The sequence below is a fragment of the Myotis nattereri genome (assembly GCF_964212035.1).
Source record: "Myotis nattereri genome assembly, chromosome: 3".
In the NCBI taxonomy this organism is placed as follows: domain Eukaryota; kingdom Metazoa; phylum Chordata; class Mammalia; order Chiroptera; family Vespertilionidae; genus Myotis; species Myotis nattereri.
In genome coordinates, this window is record NC_138077.1 from 180148859 (window position 1) to 180165884 (window position 17026).

Genomic DNA, 17026 nt, shown 5'->3' on the forward strand with positions numbered 1-17026 from the left:
TCTGGTTTTGCTGCTTTTCTGGGCCTAGAGTTGAAATACAGCTGATGCCTAGATGTTATCTTTAGGGAGGAAAAGGTCAGGGGTGTCTAAACCATCTGACCAGGGATATGAAAGATCAGAAATCCAAACCACAAGACCAATTGTTGCAGAATTTACCAGAAAACACACAACGGGTATTCAGAATATTCAGGAAAAACTCTTTACTTGCAGATGCACTAGTGCGGTGACTCAGGAAGAATCATTCTCCAAAGCCCGAGTGATGAATATGGAGGAAGCTTTTCTTTTATCCCCTTAGTTTCTTTGTCCCCCAAATATTGACCAGGCTTCTGGACTTCTCGCAGGCTTTGCAGCCCCCCTCCCCCACTGGGTTGGGATGGGGGAAGTGAGATTACACCCAAAGGCCCGGCCTGGCTGGTGCCAGTGCTGCCAACCCCCTCTGGGAGTAGAGTCTGGTTCATGGTTTATGGCCTCTGTAAAATGGGAGTATTCCGGGAAACCGGTTCTGCAAGGCTGGACAAGCTTCACAGAGAAGAACGGGGCTTAATTATACCAGCAAGACTGCGTCAGAATATTGGTTATTGGCACAGATCCAGATTGCTAGCCCCAGTTGTCTTATATTCCCCCTCACAATGATATGCTAGGGGAGGACAGGCTGCCCTGGGGGTAAGATTCTTGTTTTCCCAGTTTTGCCCCTTGCTAGGCATCTGGGGCTTTCTGCCCTGGTGAGTTTCTGTACCTGGCCCATTGTCCTTGCTTTGCTCAAGTGTGTCAAAACTAATCTCATGTTTGTGTTGTGACATAGTAGTATTGTAGTGTTAACGTAAAAAACCATTGAAACCTGTAAAGAATTTTTGTGAGTTTATTTGAGCCAAACTGTCGACATATGCCGGGAAGCAGAACCTCAAGGAATTGAGATAGTGCTCTGGAGAATGGCAGGGTTACATCCATATTTATACATGAAATTCATTGGTGACACATTTAAGGAGGTGGGATTAAGCGAAGTGGGGGAAACCTCTGTGATAGGATAAAAAGTAAAATGATGGACACATACTTAGGTGGGTGCAGGAACAATTAACATGATAAATGAAAGAATCTGCTGCATCTGTCCTGGGCTTAGCACACCTGGTTGTGCCCCAGCGGCTCCAGATACAGGGAAATCACAAGTTACCCAGACATTTCAAGGGTATGTTATCATAGATGCAAAAAGACAGATAGGCTCAGTTACAGTAAAGGTTGACCTTATCAGTGAAGATATCGGCTTAGGACGTAGCTGCCCACCATAACTGCTTTTAGTTAAGGTTTAATTTCAGACCATCCTTTGTGGTTACTTTAGGTCTCCGAGTCTGCAAAACTGCCATGCAGGCCTCTCCTGAGCTTGTCAGGTCAGCATGTGGCCCCTTTCGTCCACAGTAGTGACCATTCATTAACAATTGTATAGACTCTAAACATGAATACTTCCCAATAATACCATCCTCAAAAGATAGTTAATCTCTACTCTGACCATTTGTTGCACATTCTTTTCTGTACCAATGCTATGGAAATAGTTGTTATACTGTATTGTTTAGGGAATAATGACCAAAAAAAAAAAGTCTGTATATATTCAGTACAGACATTATCATTATAGGCCTAACTATACATAGTACACATCAGTAACAGAGTAATTTTTCCCCCTGAATATTTTCCACCTACAGTTGGTTGAGTCCATGGATGTGGAATCTGCTATTGTGGAGGGTCAACTATACTGTCTACAGCTAAGAAATATCATGCCATTATGCAACAATATTGTGTGTATGGGAATTGGGGGGGGGGACATTGGATTGGGAGCTGGGAGGTAAGAATTGTGATCAAGTTTGTGACTGACTTGCTGTGTGACTTGGGCAAACTCATGTTACCTAAGACTTACTTTCTTCAACTATAAAATGAGGTTTCTGAAACTAAAATCACTAAGGATTCTTCCAGACCATTGGGGTTCTTATATTATACTTTGCTTTTTGGTAATCTCCCTGACTAAATGCACTTAAAAAATACATTATATCAGTTAATTATTGCAATAGTTGTGTGAATGTCATCCTGGATATTATGTTCTCTAAGAAGTCTTCTTGGGCTATCTAACAGGTCTCCAGGTTGGTTTATGTGTGGTCTCTGTGCCTCTATAACAAGCACTGTGGATTGGTCTGTAAAACAATCCTATCTAATAATAGACAAACATGGTAATTAACCATACCTCCGCTATGTTTCCCATTGGCTAATCAGGGCAATATGCAAATTAACTGTGAACCAAGATGGTGGCCGGCAGCCACACAGCTGAAGCGAATAGGAGGCTTGGTTGCCACGGCGATGAAGGAAGCCAAGATTCACCACCTGCTGCGCGGGGCTCTGAGCTGCACTCTAAGCAACTATGTTGCAATTATAGAAGCTAAACAAACCCCAGGTATCTGCTTTCAGCCAACCAGCCTTGGAGCTGGAGCTGCAACAAAGTTTCAATTACGGAAGGTAAATAAATCCCAGAATAAAAAAAAAGAAAAAGAAAAAAAGGAGAGACTGGGAGCTTCAGTTGCAGGCTTGGCCCGCCTGAAAACAGCCTTCAGCCCCTCATCGAGGCTGGCCAGGCACCCCAGTGGGGACCCCCACCCTGAAGGGGGTGTGGGGAGCCTGAAAACAGCCATCAGCCCCTCACCCAGGCTGGCCAGGCACCCAAGCGGGACCCCCACACTGATCTGGGACACCATTCAGGGCAAACCAGCTGGCCCCCACCCGTGCACCAGGCCTCTATCCTATATAGTAAAAGGGTAATATGCAAACTGACCCTAACAGCAGAAAGACTGGGAATGACTGGTCACTATGATACACACTGACCACCAGGGGGCAGACGCTCAATGCAGGAGCTGCTCTCTGGGGGTCAGTGAGCTCCCACATGGAGGAGCTCTGCTCAGCCACAAGCCAGGCTGATGGCTGCCAGTACAGCAGTGGTGGTGGGAACCTCTCCTGCCTCTTCAGCAGTGCTAAGGTTGTCTGACTGCAGCTTAGGTCTGCCCCCCCCTGGCAAGTGGACATCCCCCAAGGGCTCCTGGGTTGCCAGAGGAATGTCTGACTGCCAGCTTAGGCCCAATTCCCTGGGGAGAAGGCCTCAGCCAGCAGATGGTCATCCCCTGAGGGGTCCCAGACTGTGAGAGGGCACAGGCCGGGCTGAGGGATGCCCCCAAGTGCACAAATTTTTTGCACGGGGCCTCTAGTCTATATATATAAACCCCTAATATGCAAATAGACCAAACGGCAGAACTGAACAACCATACGCTGACCACCAGGGGGCACACGTGGAACATGGTGGGTGATGGCAGCAGGTGGCAGAGCATGGAACATGGTGGGCATCGGCCGTGGCAGGATGGTGGAGCAGGTGAGCAGGGGCACCAGGCTAAGGCGGGGCACTGGTTGCTGTCATCAGGTCAAGCCTCTGGTGGTTACTGAAAATTCTTTGCTCCAGCATGCTGTGGTCCTGCTGGGTGCTCACGCTGCTGCCAGCACTGGCCCCGCTCACACCTGCTGCCGGCACCCAGCGCCGACCCCAATCGCTCGGCACTGTCAGTGGGTGCAAGCAGCGGCCGCTGGCGCTGATCACCCCTCAAGCCTTCGCCACATCCCCCTGCTTCTGAGGGGCGATTGGGGCTGGCAGCCGGCTCTCACACCGGTCCCAATAGCTTGGTGCCGTCAGTGAGTGTGAGCGGTGACTGCTGGCCCCGATCATCCCTCAGGGCTTCTCTACCTCCTCCTGCTCCTGAGGGGCAATCAGGGCACCTGCTGACAGCACTGGCCCTGCTTGCAGCTGCTGCTGCACTGGCCCCAATTGCTCTGCGCTGTCAGCAGGTATGAGCGGGCCTGGCGCTGTCAGCTTGTGGGAGCAGTGGCGGGGCAGCGGGAGCAGGGCTGCTGGCAGAGGGACTGGGGGCCACAGCAGGGAGGGCTAGGTGGGGTTGGGGAGGATGGGCCAAGACCTGCTCCTATGCCCACAGCAGCCTCGCGGCCTACAATTCCTTTCAAGGTGCACGAATCCATGCACTGGGTCCCTAGTGTTAAATAATAGTTATATTTCTTAATACTTATTCTTCTCCACTAATTTATATGTCCCCTGAGGGATTTATAGATGATATAAGTTCCAACACTTAAACAGTACCTAGCATAGGTATTTAATGAAATGAATAAATGGAGTTCTAGTACTAGGAAACTTTTGCAGTAAAATTGAGGTAGGATAGTAAGAAGCTAGGAAAATTCCTTGGCAAGTGAAATGGGGAGAAGATAGTGGATTCAAACTGGCCTCATCCAGAACCCTGACTCACCTGCCTCTTTCTCCTTTGCATGACCACTCCCTTAAGCATTAAGAACTCAGGACAATGAGGTTCTGATTAGCATTAAAAAATCTTAGGAACAAATCTCCAGTCTGTTGACCACAGAGACAGAGTTTTGATCAAACTAGAGATAACATCTAAGCCTTGGTTGTGTTTCAGCTCTAGGCCGAGAAAAGCAGCAAAACCACATGAAGTGAGGCCATGGCTGGTGTCAGGACCAGATGCATGACCGATGAACCCCTACCCTAATGCCGACCAATCAGTAGAGACCACACCCTGACCCTAAAGCTATGAATTGGCATATTAAAGGACACACCTGGAAAGCTGATGAAATTTTATTGAGGTCCTCCTCTGAAATGCCAGCCTTTGGAAAATAGCTAAAACCCCTTAAGATAAAGGACCCAGTGTAGGTACTCTCTCTCTCTAGAGCACGCCCATGCATTCTTCCTGCAGGCACATATCTTTGCTTTCTTTCTCCTAAGCTCTAAGGGTCCCCACCAGACTTGGAAACAGAGAGCAGAGGCAGCAGTAGCTTACCGTTGGCTAACCCCCTGAACCTCTCTCTCTTAGTGCCCCCCCCTTTTTTTTTTGCCTCTGTACTTGTTTCCCAAGTCCATGCAGCTCAGCTGGCTCACTTCTGCCTCTGTGACTTTCTTTCTAAAAGGTCAAGACAGCTCTCTGAGCAGCCCACTTGAATCTTCTCTTCGAATGTACTGTCACTTTGCATGCTAAATAAACTTCCTCTTGCGTTAGAGTTCTTGGCTCTGAATTCTTTCTTTACTAAACTAAAGCGTCGAGAATCAACACTGCCAGTAACAAAACCACTGGTCTTTTCAGAAAGCAATTTTTCAAGAGGATAACTAAGGAATCCGAATCTTGCATTAGTATTAAATTTTAAAACAAATGTCTAGAATCAAAATAGACAAGGCACACTTTACATAAAATTTATCATTTATTTAGGCAAAAAAGAAATTCCAAAAACAAAAATCTTTACACACAACATTAATATCTAAGTGATGTCCTGGTTTAAAATATAGCATGATTCACGTACAGAACACTGCTATTTATCTGGCCCAGTGAGAACAGTGCCTCCAGTCCAGATAACCGAGAGCCTCTGAAATGTATACACATTATACTTTCCAATGATTTCCTTTGAAAGGAGTTAAACTCTTCCACTAGAATTCAAGCAAAAGATAGCTTTTTTTTTTTTCACACTCACAAGTCAGAATTTGATAGTGGGAATTACACAAAAGTCAGGAATTTAAAATTTTTATTCTTGCAGATTATCTGAAAGTATAAATCTTGATTATAACATCCTCCCATTTTTAAAGGGAAAAAACACTCAATTTCTTGCTTTTATGAAAGTGTGTTCAGCTTCCACTAGCTAAGTAGCTTTTTGCTTCTAGGCTGATTAAAATAAGCTTAAAAGAATCCAATGTGAACAGTTTTCCCAAAAGTGAGTCCCAAACTGAGCACATACTATTAATGAACCAGATCTATAATTTCCCATTTAATGATTGTGATAAGTTTAGATTTTCTAAATATTCTTAATAGACATTCTGGCTAGTTATAAAGTTAGGTTGTGCTGTCAAAAAGAGTTCTGCTTCATCCAGAGAAAGGAGGAACAGCATTGATTTTTCTCATAGTTTACCCCAAAAAATTGGGGGAGGAAAGAAATAGGCAGAGAAAGCTCTTCCTTAGGCTGCCAATCAGTTAACATAGAATGTCTTAGGTTAAGATTTGGAAACTGGCCTGGGCTGGGTAGCTCACTTGGTTAGAGCATCATCCCAATATGCCAAGGTTGCAGGTTTGATCACCGGTCAGGAATCAATCAATAAATGCATAAATAAGTGAAACAACAAACTGATGTTTTTCTCTTTCCTCTTTCCTCTCTAAGATGAATAAAACAAAACAAAAAAATTAAAAAGATCTGGAAACCAAAGAATGTATAATTAGGAATATACCATGTCATGCAAAGACTTTTGAAATACTAAAATAAGATAAAGTAATTACTCATTCAGCAAATGTTCCCATCATACTGCTATTCTCATCACTGGATAAAGGTTGGATTTGCATTATTCCTAAAATAATCAGTTCATGAGTTAACAATAAAAATTAAAAATATGCCAACACATTTGGCACAAATGGTAAAGATTAAATATCCAATATCCACACAGTCATTTGAAACTGCTACAATGGATTTGAGAGAGAAACCGTAAGTTTGCAAATCTTTCTATAATCTGTCTTAAACTACTACCCTGAAGCTCTAACCACAAAGTCCCAAGTAAGTAACATGCAGATAAAACTGCCCACATCAACTGACAATGTGATAGTGCTTTTAACTTATACCGTTAGTTTTAATAATACTGTTTATCCCAAGATAAAAGTTGCACAATAACCAAAGAACATACACATACCATTAGAGGGCAGCAGAGGGATAGGTTTTCACCAAAAAAAATTTTTCCCAGCTGCTCATGACCTCTTTTCAAACTTGAGTACATGGTTCTATGGAAGGGAAGGGACGGTGGGTGAATGTTATCTATGCATTTGGAAATATTAAGCCAAAACCATGATTCCTTAATCTGACCTTCCCTAATTTAACAAATAAAATGTTTTCATTAAAATGTGGTCCAGCCACAGCTGGTTTTGCTCAGTGGATAGAGCCATCGGCCTGTGGACTGAAGGGACCCAGGTTCAATTCCCGTCAAGGGCATATGCCTGGGTTGCAGGCTTGATCCCCAGTAGGGGGCATGCAGGAGGCAGCCGATCAATGATTCTCTCATCACTGATATTTCTATTTCTCTCTCCCTTTCCCTTTCCTTCTGATATCAATAAAATTATTCTTAAAAAATGTGGTCCAAAGCGCTCGAAGATGGCCCAATGCCATCTTACACATGGTATATTAATAATAATAAACACAGCCAAATGAAAGTGAATGGGGAGAAAAAGGGCCAACTCAAAAGGTTCCATTTAGTAAAAGCAACTTCGTAGGCTGAATATATAGGATTAATGTTTTTACACATGAATCTCTAATTCCTGGGCTGTCTGTAATCAAAAGATAAAAAATTAAATTTCCACTGCAGCTTTACCGTGATTCATTGCAATCATGGGTAATTCACTTAAGTTGATTGATGCCACTAAACAGAATTTCTGTTCAAGAGTGAGAAGTAGGAATATTTAAGTTAATTTCTGTAATTGTGGATCTGATATGATTTTTAAAATCTGCAACTAAGGTCAGTAGCCACTGAGGCCTTGGCCAGAAGGTAAAATAACCATTTATTACTACCTGATTTATGTTTTTTTCAAATGCAAGAAGGAAAAAAAATGATTTTTTTAGAGTTCAAAGGTCACAGCCAAACTTACTTGATGGAAAAATGAGATGGCTTAATTTTTGCTTTAATTTCAGACTGCTCTTGTTTTACTTAACAATACCACCAACATGCATCATTATACTCTAAAAAGTCTAATTCCATTTCCTGTTGATCTCTTGCTGTTGCTTATGGACTGCTGTACTGTTATTTTACAATATCTGAGTGCATCTTGATTTGAGCAATGAGTGGTTCAATCCTAGTCTTAATTGTGCTTAAAATAGTACTTTTTAGCCACTGAAGAAGTAACCCTTGAAGGCACCAAGTACTGTTAAATTCTGTTATACAAATGCGAAAGGAAGGCCTAATAGATTCTAACTGTAGAGAGAGGCCAGTTATGCCTTATAATTTCAATATTTTAGCCAGATTCAAGACCTTAGAAACAATTCTGTGCCTTAATTAGATATACCATTTTAAGAACCATCCCAACAATAAAGGCACTACAATTTTTATATATTTGGGAAGTGATCAATTATTTTGCTTTTAAGACTCAGAGGTATTTGGCCATCACCAGTGCTCAAAGTAGTAAATTAAAATATCTGAGTCTTCATCTATCAACAAGTTATTCTGTATAAGAAGAGATTTATTATTTTCTGTACATCTTTAGCCATTCCTGAAAACAACTTGTTAGGAAAAATCTAGGATTAGCCTAGAAGGAACATGCACTGTCTTGAACAGAATATAAGAGAAACTTAAAGCCAAGCTTTTACAAATAGCCTTTCCCTTTACTACACAAGCTGGGAGACTTGGAAGTGGTCAACATAGCTAGTAGCAACTTCCAAGATACTGTAGGCTGTCCTATTTTCTACATTTTGCCTTAGATATTAAAATTCAGAAAAAAAGGGGAAAATTTTAAAAGAATTTTCTATTTCCTCTGAAATAGGCTTATTCTATACAAATTTATCCTGTATCTATAACATTTTTTAAACCAATTACGTCAGAATTAACACACAATTTTACTTGTATTTTAATGGTTTTTAAAGACCTACGTTAGTTTAAATTTTCATCCCTGTGGAGTACCAAATAATTCAAGTATGATTACTGTAATAGTGGTATGAAATGTGAATGTCAAAAATGTTATCAGCATACTAGTAAACTGGCTCCTTTCTAAATAAAAATGCTTCTGAATAATCACCATAATTTAAATATACCATTTAAAATCTCTATCGAAAACATTTGGTCATCTATGGAAAAAAATGCATTCATATGAGATTGTGATTAACTTTAATCACAAAGTAAAATTTTAAATGGGAATTAAGTTTTTTGGTGACTTGCGCATCCCAACTGCTGTTATTGATATAATGATAACTGATTCTTTACCATACTATAACAGGTATCTTAAAGGAAAGGCAATTGTATAAAAAAAATAATCAATCAAAAAGTATTTTCTCTTACGCACTGCACTTAGAATCACTATATTTAACAACAGTCTAATTCTACTTGTTCATTTTGGCAGTACAATGTGGACATCTTTCTCCAACATAAAAACATTAAGATACATGTATTTTGAAACAAAAGAAATTTAACTTCTTGTGGCAAAATTTACTGTCGTTAAACTTGTATTTTAACTGAGCAGGTAACATCATGTGTAGTCTCTCTATTCCACTGAACAAAATTACTTTGAAATAGAGGGACAAGAATGGTCAGTTTTAACAAGACATTTTAAAAATTCACATTTTCACAACGATGTGACCTATCGATTCAGAGAGTTAATCTTTAACACAGAATGCTGTAACATTTTACACTGTGATGCCTGTGGATTATTTCTAGAGAATTTGTGTAGGAAGCAGAAGCCCATGCTTCCAGGAATAATTATGAAGAAGCTACTGCTCATTGCCCCAGGAGATGTGGACTCCAGAAGCATAGCCTGCTCCACTTTAAAAACTATACCATAAGACCAGACCTTTTCCCAGTTCCTAAACTCTGTTATCTCTTAATAGTTTTTCTTTTTAATATATTTTTCTTCCAGCTATCCAAGCTCCAGCCAGTGAGTAGCTTTCCCAAGGAGAGGGTTCAGATTTCCATTCTTTCACACTAAGGAGGGCATCTGATAAAAGGTACACAGACAGAGAATAAAGGCATTTTATACAGAGCATTATAAAATTTACAACTGAAGCAGTTTCAGAAATCAGGTTAACAGCTTATCTGAAGCTGCAAACTGATTAAAAGGGTCTTTAAGGTCAGAAAAGTCTGGCCTAAGGATTCGTGCAAACTTTATCATAAAACTAGAATTTCAAGCACAGGTAAGTTCAAACACTGAAAGATGTAGAAATTTTTCTAAAAAGCAATGATGAAGGAAGAGACCCTTCTTACCTCATAAGTTAAAAATCACAAAACAAATTAGAGACTGTTCACATGGGCAGTACTGTACATCATCAATCCCAAACTGATGTAAGCCTCTTGTTATGGAAACCCCAAAACATCACAGACGATATCCTAATGAACCTATCACAGAAAGGATTCCTGTGATTCAATTATCCAATTGCCTATGGCTATCAATTTAGTCTGGCCTGGGGCTGCTTTTTACAGGGAGGTGGTCTCCCATGGCGCACAATGTGTTTTTCTAAAGTGTCCAGAATGGCCACAGCAATCTGCTGGACATGGGGATCAGTCTGTTCATGTTCTTTGATGTTGTATAAATGCTGCAATCCTCCTTCTTCAATCAACATGCTGCAATACCTTGAGGCTGAAAGAAAACAAGAGAAAGAACTTTTCTTAAAACACTTAAAAATTATTCCACACACAAAAAAATAATTTTCACTTAAATTTAGATCTTTTGTTATTGACCGCTAACATAAGCTACAGACTGATAAATACCTTTGTAATGATGTTATGTCTACACTGCAAGTTCCCACACATAAATAATATAGGTACCATATATATTTACATTTACATTTTAATCATAACCTGAAGGCATAGACAATCTGGAAAAGAAAATTTATTTGACCCCAAATCACAAGATAGGTGCTTGTTACACTTTTATGCATTTCCTGTTTTTTAATATATTCTTTTCTTTTCTTTTATTTTTCAATTATAGTTTACATTCAATATTACTTTGTTTTAGTTTCAGGCGTACAGCATAGTGGTTAGAAAATCATACACTTTGCAAAGTGTTTGCCCAATATTTCCAGTACCTATCTGACATCATACAGTTATTACAATATCATTGACTGTATTTCCTATATGACTATACATTCCCATGACTACTTTTATAATTGCCAATTTGTACTTCTCAGTCCTTTAACCTTCTCCACCAGTACCTCCACCCCCACCCTCATTTCTGTTTTTTGTTGTTGTTGTTTAAATAATATATTTTATTGATTTTTTTTTTTTACAGAGAGGAAGGGAGAGGGATAGAGAGTTAGAAACATCGATCAGCTGCCTCCTGCACACCCCCTACTTGGGATATGCCCCCAACCAAGGTACATGCCCTTGACCGGAATCGAACCCGGGACCCTTGAATCTGCAGGCCGAAGCTCTATCCACTGAGCCAAACCGGTTAAGGCTCATTTCTGTTTTTTAAAAATTTAATGGCACTGATATTGTACATGCAATTTTATTTCTGCATTTTTATTTTAAAATATTTTTTGTACACACAACTTTTTAAAAAAATATATTTTATTGACTTTTTACAGAGAGGAAGGGAGAGGGATAGAGAGTTAGAAACATCGATGAGAGAGAAACATTGATCAACTGCCTCCTGCACACCTCCCACTGGGGATGTGCCCACAACCCAGGTACATGCCCCTGACCGGAATCGAACCCGGGACCTTTCAGTCCCCAGGCCGACGCTCTATCCACTGAGCCAAACTGGTTAGGGCTACACACAACTTTTAAAGCCTTATTAGTTTTAGTCATTTATTAAAGTATAATTTACACACAATAAAACAAAATTAAAGTTAATATACATTTTGATGAGTTTTGCAAATGTATATACACCTGTGTTATAATTCTTGTTTAAGTTTTTTGGTGGACTTTCCATTTCATTGATTTTGAGGAAATATCTGGAATGCTGGGCAAATGCTAAATGTATGTTTAACTTTAGAAGAAGTCACCAAATTATTTTCTAAAGTGGTTATATATTTTTCCATCCCATTAGCAAAGAATGTGAAAGAGTTATTTCGCATTCTCGCCAACACTTGTCCTTGTCCATCATTTTGATTATAGGCAGCCTTCCTAGTATGTGTGAACTGGTATCTCATTGTGACTTTAATTTATAGTTCTCTAATGACTGATGATGTTGGTCCTGATTTTTAATTAAAAAAACACACACTACACTTTATTATTAGTGTTTCCATGTGTTTCTTGTGCAATGTTTAAAGTAACTTATGGAATGAACTTATATTAATAAATAACTGGCCGAAACCGGTTTGGCTCGGTGGATGGAACGTCAGCCTGCGGACTGAAAGGTCCCGGGTTCGATTCCGGTCAGGGGCATGTACCTGGGTTGTGGGCACATCCCCAGTGGGAGATGTGCAGGAGGCAGCTGATCGATGTTTCTCTCCCATCGATGTTTCTGGCTCTCTGTCTCTCTCCCTTCCTCTCTGTAAAAAATCAATAAAATATACTTTAAAAAAAATAAAAATAAATAACTGACAAAACAGTTGATTCATAATCTTTAAAAAAGAGATATCAAACCTGATCTAGGCCTGGCTGGTGTGACTCAGTTGGTTGAGCGTCATCCTGTGCACTGAAAGGTCACCTATTTGATTCCTGGTTAGGGCACATGTACAGGTTTTTTTTTTTTTTTTTTTATTGTGAATAGCATTTTTTTTATATTTATTTATTTATTTTTATTATTAGTTAAGGAATTACAAATGTGTTCTCATCCCCCCCTTTAACCCCCAACCTCCCCCCACACACAAACTCGTGCTCCCATCCCCCCGTTGTCCATGTCCATTGGTTTGGCTTATATACATGTATACAAGTCCTTCTGTTGATCTCTTCCCCTTACCCCCGCCCTCCCCTACTTTCCTACATGTACAGGTTTTGGGCTCAATCCCCATTTGCGTGCGTGCAGGAGGCAGCCCACTGATTGATCGATCTCTCTCTCCCCCCCCCGCCCCATCTCTCTCTCTAAAAACTTATAAAACAAAAAACAAAACCCTTATCTAAATGCCTTGCTTCTCCACAGACTATGGGTGCAGAGAGCAACATCTTGAATGGGGAAATTTTGTGTAGATGAGGACTAGGTACTGGGATGTACCATAAATATTGGATCTCCTTAAGACATTTTGCTCAAAAAATGAACCCACTGTAGGCTCCTAATTTTTACTATTATTTTTTAAAATGTCTGGGTTGTTGAATAAAACTTAGGTTCTCTTGACCCTTTTATTAATTTATTTTTAAATGTATTTTTATTGATTTCAGAAAGAAAGGGAGAGGGAGAGAGAAATAGAAACATCAATGATGCGAATCATTGATCTGCTGCCTCCTGCATGCCCCCTACTGGGGATTGAGCCCGAAACCCGGGCATGTGCCCTTGACCAGAATCAAACCTGGGACCCTTCAGTCTGCAGGCAGACACTCTATCCACTGAGCCAAATCCGTTAGAGTGGCTCCTAACTTTTATATTCCATGTTGGAACAATTTAAGTCTCATTCACTATTATCATTCAGTATCTACTATTGGCAAGCTCATTCTGAAAAAATAAATGTACTTTATAAACTAAGATTCTTTTATATAGTATTTTAAAAAGTCTATGTCCTTAAAAATCACTTAAACACACAATTCAGAAATGGCTTTACTATGTAAGGAGAATTTTCCTTGAGAAAGAAAAACATAGTTTCTTTTTGGTACATACGATTCTTGCTGCAGACATGTTGCATGGCCCAAACTGCCCATAGCTGGACGCCTGGGGTTGTGAAACAGCCAAGTAATGGAAAAAATGGGTTAAAGGACCTAAAAGTACAAAAGAAAAGAAGAAAAGTGACATCCTCTACTTAGTGTTATTTTCTTTCTTTTTAAAAAATTCCTCACCTGAGGATAAGTTTATTTATTTTAGAAAGAAAGGGAGCGAGAAAGAGGGGTTGGGGGGGGGGGGAGGGAGGGAGGGAGGGAGGGAGGGAGGGAGGGAGAGAGAGAGAGAGAGAGAGAGAGAGAGAGAGAGAGAGAGAGAGAGAGAGAAACATGGATGTAAGAGAGAAACATCAATCGGTTGCCTCCTGTTCACACCTTGACTGGGGGGAATGAACCTGCAACCAAGGTATATGCCCTGACCAGAAATCAAACCCACAACATTTTTGGTGTATGGGACGATGCTCCCACCAACTGAGCCACCCAGCCAGGGCTTAGTGTCATTTCCTAAAGCAATGATTCCTGAGCTTTTCACTCTAGAAATTTTATCCAACTATTTTTAAACTAATATAAATGAGCTATCAGTATATCTTTCCTTTGTCTTAGCCATTTGAAAAAAGGACCATATTCTGAGAAGTCTCGGTAGAGAAGATGGAAGGTGACTAGAACAAGGTACTAACACAGAAATTTTAAAAAGTACTTTTTTGGTCTTGAAGATACACATTTAAAGAATAACAGACCTTGGCTGGAAAACCTAGAAAAGAAAAAGTTAGCTGATAACTAACTGATAGAACGCCAGGAAGGAGGTCTAGAGTTAGCCTTTCTATTTTCACTGGTTTTCTACCCAAAAGTGGGTAGGACATAAGTTGGGAGAATCATAAATGTTGGCAGCATCAGCATTTATGAAGTAGACAACAAAAATAAGTTGTAATAATATTATGCAGCCATCTGGAATATTTCAAGTAATTAGCAATTAGCTATCAAGTCAACTAATTGTCATAAGCAGAGTTAGGCATCCAGTATGCACCTTAATAGATTATTATAAATTGTTTCCCTAAACTAATTTGGTGCTACTTCTAGTCCTCTCAATCTTGTTTTGGAACTCCTTATATTAATATACTGTTTCCTGTTCCTAAAATCTTATGCCCTTACTTAATTATCTCTCAAAATTCAGCTCATAATCTACATCCTCTGGAAACTCTTAACCATTTTCCAATGCAGATTTAAGTACTCTCATCTTTAATTGTATAGCCTTCTATGCACAAAACTAGCATAATAGTGAATCATATCTGATTCACATTTGGTCTCCCTCTCCCTCACTAGGTTCTTGTGTGCAAGCACCATCTCTTACTCCTCTTTAAATTTCAAGAGCAAAAAACAAGTCCCTGGCATTTGTCTTCAATAGAAGTGGAATAAAGGAAGGACTGATGAATGAGAGGTAGCAGAAAGTAAAGATACTTTGCTTCTTTTAAAACCAGTAGGAAGATAGATACCTGGGGGCAGGGGGTAGGGGGATTATGTACCTAATAGGAATTACACATTTAGTAGGACCTCTAGGCAAGCAAAATGACTAGGTTACTGTCTTAATATTTAATTATCTTGCTAATTACCTGTATGCTACCATCTCACACTCTGGAGTTGGCCATTTCAAAATAGCTGAATGCTGCAAGACACAAGACACACAAAAAAGGGATTACAATATTTATTTAGCACTGCATTATTGCATTATGAAGCTTTGATAGTTTAACCACTATGAATATTGTGTGTATGCTTCCAGAAAACACCAAATGATCCTACCAGATCATCCAGAAGAGAATTCCTCTGGCTACGGCTCAATGTCCAAGCTTGTTCACCTCTAGATATTAAATGGGCAATAATTCCTGCTGCAAAGTAACTGACTTCCACTTCCACACTATGTAGGAGACTACTGATGTGGTCTATAAAATCCTTCCACATTAATTCAGAATGCAATTCTTGTACTTCAGCTATATTGTTCTGGAAAAAAAATTAAAAGTAATATATAGTAAATGCCTAATGACCCTTTGTACTTTAAGAAACAACAGAGATTGAAATGATTTAAACATGTACCTGTATATGGACATAGCTGAAGACTGTTGCTATATTAGCACAGTGGGATTATGGGTGATTTTTTTCTCTCCTCTCCAAACAAAATAATAAACAGTGAGTCCCTTTTCAGGCAAAATTGTTAAATAGATAACCTAAAAATGTCCTGATATAAAATATCTAGAAGTGCTGGGTGAATAATAGCTAGCAACCTTCAAATATGTAGCAAACAGAACCAAACCAGAGCAGTAACAGGCCATCACCAATCTGCAGGGGAGGAGAACTGGGTTTTAATAGCCATGCAAAGCCAGAAGGTAAGGGCTAAAAATTGGAACTAAGACTTCACATACAAATGAAGGACTTTCAAAGTCTTACACCTCAATAAAAGAGTGGATAGATACATGAAAAAGAAACCTACTGTAATCTACTCTCTGGCCTAAAAGGAAAAGTCTTCCCTTATAATTTATAACTAGGGGCCTACCTTCATGCAAGGCTGTGGTTAAACCCCAACTTAGAAAACAAGAGCAAGAGAGGTAGGAAGAAAACCAGAAAAGTTTGGTATCTAGAAAGCAGAGAGGGGTGAGTATATCAAAAGGGTAAAGGAAACAGTAGTTCTGAATACTGTGGAGAGCCTAAATAAGATGAAGACAAAAAGCATCCATTTGTTTGAGCAATATAGCGATCTTGTGCCTTAAAAATTTCATAGCCTTAGGTCCCCACTAAAGTCTGCTGGCTGGCCTACAGAAGGCAGGTGTTTTATCTGGACTTGGGATGTAATGGCTTCCCTTGGCAGCACATAAGGAAGACCTCTGTTCACACAGGAAACAATTCAGGGGTTTCCAATTTATCTCACTACTCTGAAGATTATCCTCATTCTTTTTTTTTTTAAGGTTAACTCAATTTTTTAAATTTAATTGATTTTTAAAGAGGAAGGGAGAGATGGATAGAGAGTGAAAGAGACATCGATTTGTTGTTGTATTTTTTTATGCATTCATTGGTTGATTCTGACCCAGGATTGAACCTGCAACCTTGACGTATTGGAAAAACACTCTAACCAGTTAAATTATTTAACATTTCCCTATTACTGGGCATTTAGATCATTTTACATTTTCTACTTTATATAGCTAAGTGAATAGATAGGTCCTTCTTAAATGCCAGGCTCCAGCTGTCGCCCAAATCCATCTCTTATTGCTCAGTATTTCAAAGTCTTGCATCTGGAAAACAAACACAAATCTACATATTTTTACTCACTAATCTATGCCTCCTATGATCTAATTCCTTCAGAACAGAGGTCTGCTCTAAAATGTTTTTTACAGCATGGGCACTTTGCCTGTTGCAGAGATTAAAGCATTTGATCTTTCATCTTTGATCCATAAAACATCTGATCTTTTATCTTTGTCTCAAAATCCTAGAGGGCTCACTTTCACCAAATCCAATATATTTACTGAATATATGATT

The 17026-nt window shown here is 39.7% G+C and overlaps 1 protein-coding gene across 2 annotated transcripts in view; it reads right to left on the reverse strand.

Annotated features, from left to right (window-relative positions):
* Window positions 1-8068: 8068 nt before the first annotated feature.
* The window catches only part of ZYG11B (zyg-11 family member B, cell cycle regulator), a 75408-nt gene continuing 66450 nt past the window's right edge, over window positions 8069-17026 (reverse strand). For both annotated transcript variants that reach the window (XM_081087141.1, XM_081087142.1), the window contains exons 11-14: window positions 15302-15499; window positions 15115-15167; window positions 13512-13609; window positions 8069-10394 (exon numbers count right to left, since the gene is read on the reverse strand). In XM_081087141.1, the coding sequence (XP_080943267.1) occupies window positions 10204-10394; window positions 13512-13609; window positions 15115-15167; window positions 15302-15499 (540 nt within the window). In that variant the 3' untranslated portion in view covers window positions 8069-10203. The remainder of the gene's footprint in view (window positions 10395-13511; window positions 13610-15114; window positions 15168-15301; window positions 15500-17026) is intronic.